At 41.3% G+C, this 17,605-nt stretch overlaps 1 protein-coding gene across 3 annotated transcripts in view; it reads left to right on the top strand.

The window, feature by feature from the left end:
• Positions 1 to 17,605, top strand: part of LOC308285754 (sialoadhesin-like) — a 177,527-nt gene that overhangs the window by 37,936 nt on the left and 121,986 nt on the right. For all 3 annotated transcript variants that reach the window (XM_080726609.1, XM_080726608.1, XM_080726610.1), the window contains one exon: positions 16,336 to 16,499. In XM_080726609.1, coding sequence (XP_080582735.1) covers positions 16,336 to 16,499 — 164 coding nt within the window. The remainder of the gene's footprint in view (positions 1 to 16,335; positions 16,500 to 17,605) is intronic.

The raw sequence follows: 17,605 nt of genomic DNA, 5'->3' as shown, positions 1-17,605 counted from the left end.
TAGATAAGAAAGTCCAGATAGCTTACTTTTAGCAAACATGGCAACCATGCCAATGGGAGGAGGCAAAAGGTGTGATTGGCTGAGGAACTTGGTTCCTCAGCCAATTATGACGTTTGTCTACGCCCACTGTCAGAAGAGTCTCAAAAAGATTTGTATCCGTGATTTGTATTTGTGATTTGTATCTGTGTTTTGTGTTTGTATTTTGTGGATTTGAATCACAGATAAAAATCAGAGATGCAAATAACAAATACTATAACAAATCAGATACAAATTGCAGATACAAATCACAGATACAAATCACAAATACAAAACACAAACACAAAACACAGATACAAATCACAGATACAAATCACAGATACAAATCACAAATACAAAACACAAACACAAAACACAGATACAAATCACAGATACAAAACACACACGAATCTGACCTTGTGGGTTTCAAATCTGGGCATGTGAGTTACAAATGTGGGCACACAAATTACAAATACGCATTTGTGAATAATGAGACTGTTCTGGCTCCATATTTTGTGAACATTATATCCAAAAAGTAAAGGTCCTATGCCGGTCTCTCACCTGTTTACTTCATAAGCGTGGAAGAACATCAAAGCAGCTTGTTGAAATAAAGTTTATATCGCTCATTTTGTCAGCCGGTCCTTTGTTTTTAGACACGTTACCTCCCCTGGTCACGTGGTATAGACACAACGAATAATAGAGGGGAAAATAATGCACCGGCTGACAAAATGAGCGATATAAACTCTTTATTTCAACACGCTGATTGGATTTTCTTCCACGCTTGAAAAGTAAACAGTTGAGAGAAGTGTATAGGACCTTTACTTTTTGGACAGAATGTTCACAAAAGGTAAGACGCGTTCGTGAGCGGCGGGGCTTTATTTTTTTACCACAGACGAGAGGCTGAGATGTGAGATACGCTGTATAGCGTTAGCTTCCCACTAGCGCCGGCTGTTCCATTACGAGAAGCCATCATCGTTGCGTCTTTCTTTGTGTGCCCGAGAGCGACTCAGAGAGTCAGATCACAACGTATAAATCAAAAAATAAATCCTTCCAGAATACTGTCTTCTGCAAACCAATAACATTAGCGAGATGAAGTTAGTCACTGAGAGTGTTTACACACTACAACCAGATGCACCATGCTGTATGGGGCGGTGCTCAAAGTGTGTAATTCGAGACAATGAGTTCTCAGAGCGCAATATCTCCTCCCCCAAAAAACATGGATAATTCCTTACAAAAGCAGCCTAGTTGTAGTACCTTAAAACAACTATCTTTTGACATGAAACCCTTGTTCTAAATTCGAACTTGTGTGATATGGAAAAAAACGAAAAATACAAAAAACTACATTGACTTCATTTTCTCACTTTTCTACTGTTTTAAAAGACATTTGAACGTTTCCTCCAATCTCAGTCACATATGATCTGAGACATAATATTATGATTATAAACATAAACATCAACGCATGCCTTCTAGGATGGCAACATTCTTTTTTTCTCTTCCGTAACTTCCCCTGGTTAAAACTCACCAGAAGTGTCTCATCTCCATTTGCATATAGTGGGGATTTTGGCCGAGTCGTCTTCCCCCCGTGCGTTTCGCATGCACGATCCGTGCACATGGAGATAAACGAATGTAATCCCCGATGAATGAAGCCCCGATCTCAACTTGTATCTGGTCGAAAACATAACCGAGAGATGCTATGCTAACGCCATAAGCACTTCCGGTGCAAGGGTTGAGAGAATGATCCTTTTAGACCAGCCGAAGAAGAGACTGAGGACAGCGGCCGATCGTTGTTTTTTGATAATTATCATTTATTTCGGTTTTAATGACCTAGTACGGATAATTCCGGTCGGCTAATTCGAGTACAGATGAAGTACAGTTTAATCCGGTTTTAATATGAAGTGGCTCCACGTGGCTGCAGGAAGGGTTAAAGAAGTTGCCTTTTACCATAATATTTACAAATCTATTGCAATAACATTCAAAATAACTTTCCATATTGTTCTTTTATCCATTTCTTTTAATATAACATGGACAGAAATACATTTAAAATTAATGAATTAATCAAATGCTTATGATGTTTAATCGGATTATTATAAATGGGCATTCAAATATTGAAGGGCTTATAAAAGTCACCAGAAAATGCCAACCACCTTAAAACTTCTTCTATGGGTACCTTCTAACAAAAAAAAAAAAAAAAACGTTGTCAGCTTCTACCCAAACATAGCCGCAAAAGTCATTTCTGAAGCACTTTTCAGTTTTGGCCCCATGACTAGTGCGCTCACAGCCATAGTAGCCCAGGCTTCTCAGCCTCTTGTCTGTTGGGAAAATAAAAACAAAGACGCTTTCACTACACTACAAAGACTGTACTTCAAGATGTTGAAAGCCTACTTTCCCTAGTGGGAATAATCGGAGGCCATCGTACCACCTCACGTCTAAAATATACTTTTTGGCTATAAAAGAAAATATTTCTCATTTAAGGTTAATATAGAGGGATAAGTTCAGCATAAGTTTAAAGTGATAGTTCGCCTATTTTTTAACCAAAGCTGTATGAAATACTTGCCAGTAATGAAGTTGTTGCAAGGGCATTAATTGGTTAAATGATTCCTCTGGTCAGACTTTTCAGTCATTTTTGTGCTGAATAAGAAGTAGTTCCATTGAGTTGGCTGGCCCTAAATGTTACAATAAACTAATCCACAAAACTGTCGTCATTATTATTGTTGACATATTTCTACTATATAGAGCAAGTTTTGTTCAACTTTGACCCCTCTGTCACGTTTGCAGGAGTCAGACCGCAAATCTCAAATGGAGAAGGACAAGAAAAGGAAAAGGAATAGTGAGACAGCTAGCGTAACAGGAGAAGGATGTTTTGAGGATAAATGTATGACTGGAATGAAAGGGGCATCGAAAACAAACGGCTTGTTTAGTCAACCTCATGCAGTAAGCAAGTTCATAGTGAATAGAGTTGGAGACAAAGGTCGGTGAGAGTGACAAGGACTGGGATGGTGATAATAAGTTGCAGGAACAAACGACAGATGGAGGAATTGTTGAGGGTTAAGCGGTACAACGGGAGTGAGGTAACGTGTTTCGAGTTGAGAGAAATAGTCCGGGAGCCAAATGGTGATTTTTGGCTGAACGTGGATTCGCCTGTAAAAGTTTTTTTCTCAACTGATTCTTGTAGCTTGGGGTCACCTCTTAAGGATTCAAGATGATGACCAGTGATATCCATTGAGCATTTTTTATTATTAACCCCTTAATGCCTGAAACACAAGAAATCCACCCAGGAGGAAAATACCCAGGAAAATATTTTTTTTCTGGGTATTTAAGGAGGATCTGAGGGGTCTAACTAGGGGTTTGTCATGATGCTGAATCCATTGCAGGCATTTGTTTTGCACAAAAAACATTCCGTGGGCTAGAAATGGCCTCAGAAAACAATACACGTATGGGTGAGTATTCATGTTAGTCGGAGGCTTTAGGGTTATTTTTCTTGTGCTAATGAGTCTAAAAGTGCAAAAGTTTTGCACAGATGTAGCTCAGGGCATGCTCTAATGATTTAGCTAGGGCGCCCGAGTCGGCGACCTTCGGGGTCACCACAGCACCCACAAAACTCTGACTCATCACTTTTCATCACTAAAGTCGATGGGAGCCCAACTTGATTTGGCCGCTGTGGCGACCCCGAATGTCGCAGACTCGGGCGCCCTAGCTAAATCATTATACCATGCCCTGAGCTACATTTGTGCAAAATAGATAATATTTAGACTGATTAGCACGAGAAAAAAAACCCTAAGGCCTCCGACTAACATGAATACTCACCCATACGTGTATTGTTTTCTGAGGCCATTTCTAGCCCACAGAATGTTTTTTGTGCAAAACAAATGCCTGCAATAGATTCAGCATCATGACAAACCCCTAGTTAGACCCCTCAGATCCTCCTTAAATACCCAGAAAAAAAAATTTCTGGGTATTTTCCTCCTGGGTGGATTTCTTGTGTTTCAGGCATTAAGGGGTTAATAATAAAAAATGCTCAATGGATATCACTGGTCATCATCTTGAATCCTTAAGAGGTGACCCCAAGCTACAAGAATCAGTTGAGAAAAAAACTTTTACAGGCGAATCCACGTTCAGCCAAAAATCACCATTTGGCTCCCGGACTATTTCTCTCAACTCGAAACACGTTACCTCACTCCCGTTGTACCGCTTAACCCTCAACAATTCCTCCATCTGTCGTTTGTTCCTGCAACTTATTATCACCATCCCAGTCCTTGTCACTCTCACCGACCTTTGTCTGGAACCCAATTCCTCAGCCAATCACACCTTTTGCCTCCTCCCATTGGCATGGTTGCCATGTTTGCTAAAAGTAAGTTATCTGGACTTTCTTATCTATAAGTTCAGCTATACATGAATATATCCATACCATATCTTGTCTTACACAATCAGTCAATGGTGAATGGACTAATTGCGACCGTCAGGTCGCAGTTACTATCAAAACCTCGACCAGGTGTCCGTCTGTCAGTCTGTCAGTCAGTCCATCAGTCTGTCACACGTCACACGTCACACTTTTGCCCTGCTCATATCTCCGCAAACGTTGCACCAATCCATGCCAAATTTTTAACACACTCCTTGCCTGCCAAACCACAACCTCAATTATCACATGGCCCTCTTTTAGCGCTTCCATGAGGCCGATTCCTGCAAAACACATTTTTTGGACACTGCGCCTACAATTTTTGCCCTAAAATCACGCAAGTCTGTACACAGTATGTCTACACTCATGTCATCAACATGGATCTGTCCCATATAGCGCCACCATCAGGCCGATTTTTTCAAACACATTTTTGGACACTGCTCCTACAAATTTTACCCTAAAATCACACAAATCGGTACACACTTGCTCTACACTCATGTCATCAACATGGATCTGTCCCATTTAGTGCCACCTTCAGGACGATTTTTTAAAACACATTTTTGGACACTGCTCCTACACATTTTGCCCTAAAATCACACAAATCACTACACACTTGCTCTAAACTCATGTCATCAACATGGATCTGTCCCATTTAGCGCCACCTTCAGGCCGATTTTTTCAAACACATTTTTGGACACTACTCCTACAGATTTTGCCCTAAAATCACACAAATCGCTACACAGTATGTCTACACTCATATCATCAACATGGATCTGTCCCATTTAGCGCCACCATCTGGACGATTTTTTCAAACACATTTTTGGACACTACTCCTACAGATTTTGCCCTAAAATCACGCAAATCGCTACACAGTATGTCTACACTCATGTCATCAACATGGATCTGTCCCATATATCACCACCATCAGGCCGATTTTTTCAAACACATTTTTGGACACTGCTCCTACAAATTTTGCCCTAAAATCACACAAATCGGTACACACTTGCTCTACACTCATGTCATCAACATGGATCTGTCCCATTTAGCGCCACCTTCAGGACGATTTTTTAAAACACATTTTTGGACACTGCGCCTACACATTTTGCCCTAAAATCACACAAATCACTACACACTTGCTCTAAACTCATGTCATCAACATGGATCTGTCCCATTTAACGCCACCTTCAGGCCGATTTTTTCAAACACATTTTTGTACACTACTCCTACAGATTTTGCCCTAAAATCACGCAAATCGCTACACAGTATGTCTACACTCATATCATCAACATGGATCTGTCCCATATAGCGCCACCATCTGGCCGATATTTTCAAACACATTTTTGGACACTGCTCCTACAGATTTTGCCCTAAAATCATGCAAATCAGTACACAGTATGTCTACACTCATGTCATCAACATGGATCTGTCCCATATAGCGCCACCATCTGGCCGATTTTTTCAAACACATTTTTGGACACTTTTTGGGACTATGAGGTGGGGTAAAGTGGTGATAAAATTGGAACGATACAGAGAAGATTAGCATGGTGCCTTCATTATGCTAATCTTCTCTGTATCGTTCCAGTTTTAGCCCAAAGACAGTGCCCCGTTGCCAACAAAGGGCATTTTGAAACGGCTTGGAATTACAGACAGACAGAACATGGCATTTAAATATCAGAGTGGTTGTTTTAAGGCTAAAACCTGTATAAAACCGTATTATGGACCAATATTTATATAAGATAAATATTTTGAAAAACATGGTGGGGCCCCTTGAAAAACAAATCAAATATGAATACTGTATAGCCACTATCATTGCTGCCACCGAAACGGGAGTGCAGCAGCGGCCCATAAGAGTTATCTGCATATAGCCTCTACAACGTCTGTGTGCATATATATTTAGTACATAAAAATAATGTACCAGTAAGACTCCCTAATCGGGAGATAAGCGACCGTCAGGTCGCAGCGTGATTTTGGGCCAAAATGTGTAGGAGCTCAGTGTCCAAAAATGTGTTTGAAAAAAATCGGCCTGATAGTGGCACTATATGGGACAGATCCATTTTGATGAGATGAGTGTAGACATACTGTGTAGCGATTTGCGTGATTTTAAGGCAAAATCTGTAGGAGTAGTGTCCAAAAATGTGTTTGAAAAAATCTGCCTGAAGGTGGCGCTAAATGGGACAGATCCATGTTGATGACATGAGTTTAGAGCAAGTGTGTAGTGATTTGTGTGATTTTAGGGCAAAATGTGTAGGAGCAGTGTCCAAAAATGTGTTTTAAAAAATCGGCCTGAAGGTGGCGCTAAATGGGACAGATCCATGTGGATGAGATGAGTGTAGACATACTGTGTACCGACTTGCGTGATTTTAGGGCAAAAATTGTAGGCACAGTGTCCAAAAAATGTGTTTTGCAGGAATCGGCCTCATGGTGGCGCTAAAAGAGGGCCATGTGATAATTGAGGTTGTGGTTTGGCAGACAAGGAGTGTGTGCAAATTTGGCATGGATCGGTGCAATATTTGCGGAGATATGAGCAGGGCAAAAGTGTGACGTGTGACGTGTGACAGACTGACGGACTGACTGACAGAGTGACAGACGGACACCTGGTCGAGGTTTTGATAGTAACTGCGACCTGACGGTTGCAATTAGTCCATTCACCATTGACTGATTGTGTAAGACAAGATATGGTATGGATATATTCATGTATAGCTGAACTTATAGATAAGAAAGTCCAGATAGCTTACTTTTAGCAAACATGGCAACCATGCCAATGGGAGGAGGCAAAAGGTGTGATTGGCTGAGGAACTTGGTTCCTCAGCCAATTATGACGTTTGTCTACGCCCACTGTCAGAAGAGTCTCAAAAAGATTTGTATCCGTGATTTGTATTTGTGATTTGTATCTGTGTTTTGTGTTTGTATTTTGTGGATTTGAATCACAGATAAAAATCAGAGATGCAAATAACAAATACTATAACAAATCAGATACAAATTGCAGATACAAATCACAGATACAAATCACAAATACAAAACACAAACACAAAACACAGATACAAATCACAGATACAAATCACAGATACAAATCACAAATACAAAACACAAACACAAAACACAGATACAAATCACAGATACAAAACACACACGAATCTGACCTTGTGGGTTTCAAATCTGGGCATGTGAGTTACAAATGTGGGCACACAAATTACAAATACGCATTTGTGAATAATGAGACTGTTCTGGCTCCATATTTTGTGAACATTATATCCAAAAAGTAAAGGTCCTATGCCGGTCTCTCACCTGTTTACTTCATAAGCGTGGAAGAACATCAAAGCAGCTTGTTGAAATAAAGTTTATATCGCTCATTTTGTCAGCCGGTCCTTTGTTTTTAGACACGTTACCTCCCCTGGTCACGTGGTATAGACACAACGAATAATAGAGGGGAAAATAATGCACCGGCTGACAAAATGAGCGATATAAACTCTTTATTTCAACACGCTGATTGGATTTTCTTCCACGCTTGAAAAGTAAACAGTTGAGAGAAGTGTATAGGACCTTTACTTTTTGGACAGAATGTTCACAAAAGGTAAGACGCGTTCGTGAGCGGCGGGGCTTTATTTTTTTACCACAGACGAGAGGCTGAGATGTGAGATACGCTGTATAGCGTTAGCTTCCCACTAGCGCCGGCTGTTCCATTACGAGAAGCCATCATCGTTGCGTCTTTCTTTGTGTGCCCGAGAGCGACTCAGAGAGTCAGATCACAACGTATAAATCAAAAAATAAATCCTTCCAGAATACTGTCTTCTGCAAACCAATAACATTAGCGAGATGAAGTTAGTCACTGAGAGTGTTTACACACTACAACCAGATGCACCATGCTGTATGGGGCGGTGCTCAAAGTGTGTAATTCGAGACAATGAGTTCTCAGAGCGCAATATCTCCTCCCCCAAAAAACATGGATAATTCCTTACAAAAGCAGCCTAGTTGTAGTACCTTAAAACAACTATCTTTTGACATGAAACCCTTGTTCTAAATTCGAACTTGTGTGATATGGAAAAAAACGAAAAATACAAAAAACTACATTGACTTCATTTTCTCACTTTTCTACTGTTTTAAAAGACATTTGAACGTTTCCTCCAATCTCAGTCACATATGATCTGAGACATAATATTATGATTATAAACATAAACATCAACGCATGCCTTCTAGGATGGCAACATTCTTTTTTTCTCTTCCGTAACTTCCCCTGGTTAAAACTCACCAGAAGTGTCTCATCTCCATTTGCATATAGTGGGGATTTTGGCCGAGTCGTCTTCCCCCCGTGCGTTTCGCATGCACGATCCGTGCACATGGAGATAAACGAATGTAATCCCCGATGAATGAAGCCCCGATCTCAACTTGTATCTGGTCGAAAACATAACCGAGAGATGCTATGCTAACGCCATAAGCACTTCCGGTGCAAGGGTTGAGAGAATGATCCTTTTAGACCAGCCGAAGAAGAGACTGAGGACAGCGGCCGATCGTTGTTTTTTGATAATTATCATTTATTTCGGTTTTAATGACCTAGTACGGATAATTCCGGTCGGCTAATTCGAGTACAGATGAAGTACAGTTTAATCCGGTTTTAATATGAAGTGGCTCCACGTGGCTGCAGGAAGGGTTAAAGAAGTTGCCTTTTACCATAATATTTACAAATCTATTGCAATAACATTCAAAATAACTTTCCATATTGTTCTTTTATCCATTTCTTTTAATATAACATGGACAGAAATACATTTAAAATTAATGAATTAATCAAATGCTTATGATGTTTAATCGGATTATTATAAATGGGCATTCAAATATTGAAGGGCTTATAAAAGTCACCAGAAAATGCCAACCACCTTAAAACTTCTTCTATGGGTACCTTCTAACAAAAAAAAAAAAAAAAACGTTGTCAGCTTCTACCCAAACATAGCCGCAAAAGTCATTTCTGAAGCACTTTTCAGTTTTGGCCCCATGACTAGTGCGCTCACAGCCATAGTAGCCCAGGCTTCTCAGCCTCTTGTCTGTTGGGAAAATAAAAACAAAGACGCTTTCACTACACTACAAAGACTGTACTTCAAGATGTTGAAAGCCTACTTTCCCTAGTGGGAATAATCGGAGGCCATCGTACCACCTCACGTCTAAAATATACTTTTTGGCTATAAAAGAAAATATTTCTCATTTAAGGTTAATATAGAGGGATAAGTTCAGCATAAGTTTAAAGTGATAGTTCGCCTATTTTTTAACCAAAGCTGTATGAAATACTTGCCAGTAATGAAGTTGTTGCAAGGGCATTAATTGGTTAAATGATTCCTCTGGTCAGACTTTTCAGTCATTTTTGTGCTGAATAAGAAGTAGTTCCATTGAGTTGGCTGGCCCTAAATGTTACAATAAACTAATCCACAAAACTGTCGTCATTATTATTGTTGACATATTTCTACTATATAGAGCAAGTTTTGTTCAACTTTGACCCCTCTGTCACGTTTGCAGGAGTCAGACCGCAAATCTCAAATGGAGAAGGACAAGAAAAGGAAAAGGAATAGTGAGACAGCTAGCGTAACAGGAGAAGGATGTTTTGAGGATAAATGTATGACTGGAATGAAAGGGGCATCGAAAACAAACGGCTTGTTTAGTCAACCTCATGCAGTAAGCAAGTTCATAGTGAATAGAGTTGGAGACAAAGGTCGGTGAGAGTGACAAGGACTGGGATGGTGATAATAAGTTGCAGGAACAAACGACAGATGGAGGAATTGTTGAGGGTTAAGCGGTACAACGGGAGTGAGGTAACGTGTTTCGAGTTGAGAGAAATAGTCCGGGAGCCAAATGGTGATTTTTGGCTGAACGTGGATTCGCCTGTAAAAGTTTTTTTCTCAACTGATTCTTGTAGCTTGGGGTCACCTCTTAAGGATTCAAGATGATGACCAGTGATATCCATTGAGCATTTTTTATTATTAACCCCTTAATGCCTGAAACACAAGAAATCCACCCAGGAGGAAAATACCCAGGAAAATATTTTTTTTCTGGGTATTTAAGGAGGATCTGAGGGGTCTAACTAGGGGTTTGTCATGATGCTGAATCCATTGCAGGCATTTGTTTTGCACAAAAAACATTCCGTGGGCTAGAAATGGCCTCAGAAAACAATACACGTATGGGTGAGTATTCATGTTAGTCGGAGGCTTTAGGGTTATTTTTCTTGTGCTAATGAGTCTAAAAGTGCAAAAGTTTTGCACAGATGTAGCTCAGGGCATGCTCTAATGATTTAGCTAGGGCGCCCGAGTCGGCGACCTTCGGGGTCACCACAGCACCCACAAAACTCTGACTCATCACTTTTCATCACTAAAGTCGATGGGAGCCCAACTTGATTTGGCCGCTGTGGCGACCCCGAATGTCGCAGACTCGGGCGCCCTAGCTAAATCATTATACCATGCCCTGAGCTACATTTGTGCAAAATAGATAATATTTAGACTGATTAGCACGAGAAAAAAAACCCTAAGGCCTCCGACTAACATGAATACTCACCCATACGTGTATTGTTTTCTGAGGCCATTTCTAGCCCACAGAATGTTTTTTGTGCAAAACAAATGCCTGCAATAGATTCAGCATCATGACAAACCCCTAGTTAGACCCCTCAGATCCTCCTTAAATACCCAGAAAAAAAAAATTCTGGGTATTTTCCTCCTGGGTGGATTTCTTGTGTTTCAGGCATTAAGGGGTTAATAATAAAAAATGCTCAATGGATATCACTGGTCATCATCTTGAATCCTTAAGAGGTGACCCCAAGCTACAAGAATCAGTTGAGAAAAAAACTTTTACAGGCGAATCCACGTTCACCCCCACGGCTCCCGGACTAAAAGGCCAATGAAGAAAGGAGTGATTAGTGGAGTACCACTGGATGTTACTATGTGGATGGTTATGGATATGGACTGTGTGAAGGACGCCAGGAGGATGTCTCGATACAGAGATGGAAAGAAGGAGTTAAGTGAATCAGTCTGTTTAACGTTTGCAGACGAGTTGCCAGAAAGAATTTATATTGAACACGTGAGTTATAGGGTTAGGCCATTCAAGGCAGCACCACTGAGGTGTTTCTGCTGCCAGGGATATGGACATGTGGCGGCAGTATGCAGAGGAGACAGAAAGTGTGGAAGGTGTGGGAAGGGACTCGAAGAATGTGACAGTAAATGTGAGGAGAATCAAATACCAGTCAAATGCACCCACTGTGACGGAGCTCACTATGCAGGATCTGCAAAGTGTCCAGAAAGAATGAAGGAAGTGAAGATAAATAGGATCAGGAAAGGAAAGAGAGTGACATATGCAGAAGCTGTGAGGAGCCTGGAAGCAAAGGACGTGGTGGAAAAAATACAGAATGGAAAAAGAACCAGAGGAAAAGGGGAATGGAGCTGAGGAGCAGGTTATCTGTTTTGATAAAGGGAGATTCCTTGCATTTATTGCAATGGTAATAAACTGTGCTGTAGAAATTCCAAGGAAATCCGAGAGAATTAGAATGGTGCTAGATGCAGCTAGGCGATTCCTGGACATTGTGGAAATAAGCGGAGAAGATCTCAATGACATTCTGAGAGAGGAATTTGCGCCGACAGCGATGTCGGACGCATAAAACGGACAATTTTATGAAAGGGATATAGTGGGTATGTGGGCACTAAGCATCAGAAGAAATGTACTGTTTGTGGAAAGTTCCACTCTTGTAAAGTTGGTGGTGGTAATGCACCTTGAATGGTTTGCCAACTGCCAATAAACCCGACAGAGGAAGAAGAAGAAGTGCTCTGTGCTGCAGCACACGCCCCATAACAAGCGGTTGTGCAGTCGTATCGCTCCTGCAAACTAGCCTTGAATAGCCTAGCGCAGCTAAGCTCTATCTGCCATTGCTAACACAAGGGAGATATATCCACGCCTTACTGGATAAATGAAAAACCTCTTCCACCGTTTCCCCAAGGATAAAGACACCAGACAACTTTGGCTTGTTGGAGCCAGTGGGTTTTCCTGTTCTTCTTAGCTCTGGTCCTGTATCTAACGTTACGCTATGTCACTGGTGAGCCCTTGCACTCAGAGCCGCAGCAGCCCAGGCTGCTCAGCCTCTCGTCTGTAGTAAAAATAAAATATATACTTTCACTATTCACCAAAACAAAGACGGTCCTAAGATGTTAAAAGCCAAATGTTAAAACCCAGGGCAAAAATCCACTCGTCCGAGACAGTTTGCCCTCCTGGCCCCCAAGTTGTGGAATAAACTCCCTGTCGCACTTAGAACAACGGACTCACTCGCTAGCTTTCGCCGAGGACTGAAGACTCACCTTTTCAGACTCCACCTAAACCCTTAGCACTACTGGAAAAATCAATGACCATATGTGAAGCTAGTTAGCATTTGTTTTTAGGTTTTTAGAAACCTTTTTTACGGATTATATAGTTTCTTTTTCTAGATATATATTCATTCACATTTGTTATATTGCTGTTGATGTACTGACACTTAATCTCGTTTATTATTGTGATGTTTATTTGCTTATTGTAAGTCGCTTTGGATTAAAAGTGTCTGCTAAATGCCTAAACTGTAAACTGTAAACTGTAAAGCCTACTTTCCTTAGTGGCAACAGTCGTAGCCCCCCACCCCACGTCTAAAATACACATTTGTTGCAGAAAAATAAATATTTCACTGGAAGTTTTAGCTACTCCACACCGCCCTCTACAGATATTGTCAATAGAAAAGTCGATTGACCAGATTTTGAAATATTTTCTTTTATGGCGAAGTGCATTTTAGACATGAGATTCAGACACAGATTGCCCCCACTACGGAAAGTAGGCTTTTTACTCTATGAAGATGTCTTCGTTTTGATGAGAAGCGAAACTGTACTTTGTATTTTTACCACAGACGAGAGGGTGCGCAGCCTTTCCAACGGCGCAAGGGCTCATAGGTGACATAGCACTACGCACTACTTCAGTGCACTACGCTATGGACCAGAGCTACAGTTCTTACAACATTGACGATTGACGAGGGTAAAACAACGTATGACTAATACATAAAATATATCGTCTGTACTATTGGTTCTCAAAGTGGGATCCCGGGACCCTCAGGGCAGGGTCTTTGAGGGAATATAAGGGGGGCCCCAGCTAAAAAGATAGTCAGGACCAAATGGACTGTAAATCCCAAATGGAATGGGTCTGTAACTCAGTCAAATGTAACAGGTCCACTTGGTTCCATTTGTACATGTCTGTACAATACATTTGAAGACGATGGGTTATTGTATTGAGCAATAGAAAGCTGTTCGATTAGACAATCTCTGGACCACTGTAATCATGCATTCTAGGCTGCTAAGGCTAGCTTGCAGTTGCACTGCAGCTGCGACCGCACAACCCCTTGTTATGGGGGCGTGTGCTGCAGCACAGAGCACAGCAAGCACACGCTGTGACGGGAATCATTTAACCAATTAATGCCCTTGCAACAACTTCATACAGCTTTGGTTAAAAAAATAGGCGAACTATCACTGTTTACAGATGGTGCTAAGTTCCAAAAATCGCACTGATCTGTTGGTCTTGGTTAAGTTCTACCTTTATTAAAAAAAGGTTTTGTTGCTTAAGTTTATGTATTCACTATTCATTGATTCACTCGTACACCAAAATCCATTAAAAAAATGTTTCTCCCTGTTCTCAGGTCAAATATTGATATGCGATTTAAATGTGATTAATTAATTACAAAGCCTGTATTTAATTAGATTTTTTTATCGAGTACCAGCCTTAGAAGATACATTTTGTCCTGTTCCTGCTTCTCCCCCACGTCACGTGATATTTAACATCTACATCACTCCTTTCAACCCACAGTTCAAGAATAACATCCTTGGGTGGCACAGAATGTTATCCCTTGAAAGAGAGAAGCTTTTCTCTTGTGTACGTGTACTGGAGGTCACACCAAAAAAGGACTTGACACGTGTCTTCCACAGCGCAGAGCGGCTGAGTGATGCGCGCAGCACAGGGATCACCCCCACCCAACTTAACGACTGCAGATACAGATAGCACCACGGGTTAAAAATGCAAGATTATACCACATTTAGCTTTATAACTTCCCTATCCAATGTTCACTGATGTGATCCATTGTTGTGTCACTGGACTGGAGCATGCTGGGTGAAATTATGATCACATTCCACACCCGTTTGTTCTTGTCGAGTCTCTGAGATAATATTGTTAAAAAAGCTTGTGCCCTTTATTGACGTATGAAGTACAACAACGTCGCTGGGTGTGCAGCTAGCGTTTAAAACCACTGTTGCTGCAACACACTACTGCTCACGACGTGTTGTGAGCTTGTAGATCTACTATTTATGTATTCATTCTTGTAGGTCTGCTATTTAAGCTCACAACGCAAGCTTGTAGAGCTGCTATTTAGGTGTGCGCAATGTCGGTTTTTTTAGCCTATAGGCTTACTAGGCTATTATATAAAACTGTTGCAGATGAACCTTTTCATAGACTTTTTGACAGCACTATCATCAGTGTGTGACATGAATTAATGAATTAATAATTTGTGTTTATTTGTTCACACATCATCTTTTCTATTAATATGATGGATTTATGTTAGTTGAACTGGTTCCGCACCTACCTCACTGGCCGGAGCTACTCGGTGAGTCTCGGGGACTATGTCTCGGAGAGGCGAGGGTCCAGCTTTGGTGTTCCCCAGGGCTCGATCCTTGGCCCATTGTTGTTCTCCCTCTACATGCTCCCACTTGGAGAAATTATACGTGGCCATGGTATCCATTTCCATAGCTATGCTGATGATACTCAGCTGTATCTTTCTATAGACCCAGACAGCAACAACCCACTTCAGCCTCTGCTAAACTGCCTTTCCAGCATAGAACAATGGATGAACAGCAATTCCCTTAAACTTAACCAAGAAAAAACTGAAATACTCATTATTGGCACAGACGCTCAGAGACTTGCAATAACTAACAACCTTGGGAATTTGTCATCACATGTAAAAGCAACTGTCAGAAACCTGGGTGTGATCCTTGACCCGGACCTCAATTTTGAAAAACACATTGATAACGTCACAAAAACATCTTTTTATCATTTGAGAAATATCGCTAGAGTCAGATCTTTCCTCTGCCTAGAGGATGCCAAGAAACTGACCTATGCCTTTGTTTTATCCAGATTAGACTATTGCAACGCACTTTATACATAGCCTGACACTTCAGTCCGCACATCACCCCCCCCTGCTGGTGGGTGGTGTGTAGTGTGGACTGAAGCTGCACATATTTTATTTTATTTCCTGCGCGCCTGAAGAGCGGGCGCTTTGAATGGGCCAATCATGTCTGAAATGTGCTCTATAAATAAAGGTTATTATTATTATTATAGTAATTATAATCCATGAATGATTTAATCTCTTAAACCCTCAATACTTGTTAATGTTTTGGCTAATGCTCCCCTATAGGGTTGCTTCTTGTTCAATTGGTTACTGTAAAAACAAGGTTCCTATCACAAAGAATATTTGTCAGCCTCCCATAACTCTGAGGGCCCTAGGGGTCTCTGACCACCTGTTGAAGACCCATGTAATGATATTATAATGATATACTATCAGTATCATGATTATTAATCAAACAATTCTACCAGCCAGCAAGGCATCAGACCCTTTGTGTTTTCTCAGAATTCAACAAGTTGGGTTGTTAGACATAGCCTAGTTCTACAGTAAAACAATAAATTGCTTGGAAATTAAATGTAATGCACCTGTTTTGGGAAATTAACATGGGCTTTAATATAAACTCTTTGCATTGTGTTGAATCGCACCAAATCGCACCGTATCGCATCGTATCGCATTGTGCAGAATTGAATCGCAGACAAATCGCATCGAATTGGGGATCGTATCGGGAACGGGGTGAATCGTGATGTATCGTGAAAGGAGATTGACTTTTATTTAACATAATGTTTATCAGTAACAGGTCCATGGACATGCAGGTGGTCGTGGGGGGAGTGTACCTTACGAGAAATGAAGACTCTGACCAGGTCATCCCCGTGGCGAGAGCCATCGTTCACCCGGATTACAGACCATCAACGTTGTCTAATGGTATTCAATACCATCCCCTTCACAGTGACATTGGTGAGGCCATGAATTGACGTACAACACAACATGATTAACTGTCAAGCTCTTTGTCTATTATTAGGGACTTTGATTTAAATTTAATTTTCCTTTTTTTCTACTGCATAGTACTGTGTTCTATCTGTGTCATTCAATGTTATATACAGGGGTGCTCATAACTGGTACGCAAGTACGCATGCGCAGTCAAAATAAATATTGCGTGCCAGTCAAACAACATGAAGCGATTTTGCGCACTGCCGCCGGTATCTTTATTTAATTATTTATTTAGTGTCAGATACTAGCTTCGGAGTCACATACTGCACGTTAACATGTACTTCCTGTAAGTAGACCTAAAATGTGTCTCTTATTTTGAAATCCGCCTATTTTAGAGGAAGACAAGAGCCGTTGGCCGCCGCGTCCATGGACGCGGGACGCGGCCGTGGGACGCGGGACGCGGCCGTGGACGCAGACGGCCGGCCGTGGACGAGGCCATGAAAAAAAGGCAGCGAAAAAAGGCCGCGAAAAAAAACAAATTGGGTGTCTGAAGATGACAATTGACCCGAGTAACACATATCATTAAAACAATCATTCATTAGGGCTCCATCCCTAAACAAGACAGCTCTCTAATGTTAAAGCTATACTGTGTAAGTTGCTCAACTAGTGGTCAGTAGCGCTATTGCTTTTTTCGGGCGTTTTTCGTCCGGAGTCGTTGCGGACCACCGCCGCGGACCACCGGAGCGGCGCCGCAAACCACCGCGACTGATAGTAATCCGTGGAGGGGTAGAACGCATGGTAGAACGTAATTTTCTGGCCAGGATTTGTGGATTAAGAGGTTAAAATCCTTCACCATGGTAAACACTGTAGCCAAGCGGAGGCGCTTCCTGGAGACCAGAGCAGATAAGCTGTGATTGGCCGGTAGTGTACCATGTGTGCATGATCGGCGATGTGATTGGGCAACGTATACACAACGTATACAGATGATGCAGATTACGTCATTTTGGCACGAAATCCCGCCCCTGTCACTGCTAAGAAGAAAACATATAAAGAGAAGGCTTCAGAAGCTGAAAATAACGGAGTGGGTGTTCTAAAACTTTAGCGATTTAACAGCCCCCAGGTTGGGGGCATGC

This window comes from Nannobrachium achirus (assembly GCF_963921795.1).
Source record: "Nannobrachium achirus genome assembly, chromosome: 5".
Classification (NCBI taxonomy): domain Eukaryota; kingdom Metazoa; phylum Chordata; class Actinopteri; order Myctophiformes; family Myctophidae; genus Nannobrachium; species Nannobrachium achirus.
Note: the sequence above shows the minus strand (reverse complement) of the source record. Positions and strands in the feature narration are given on the sequence as shown.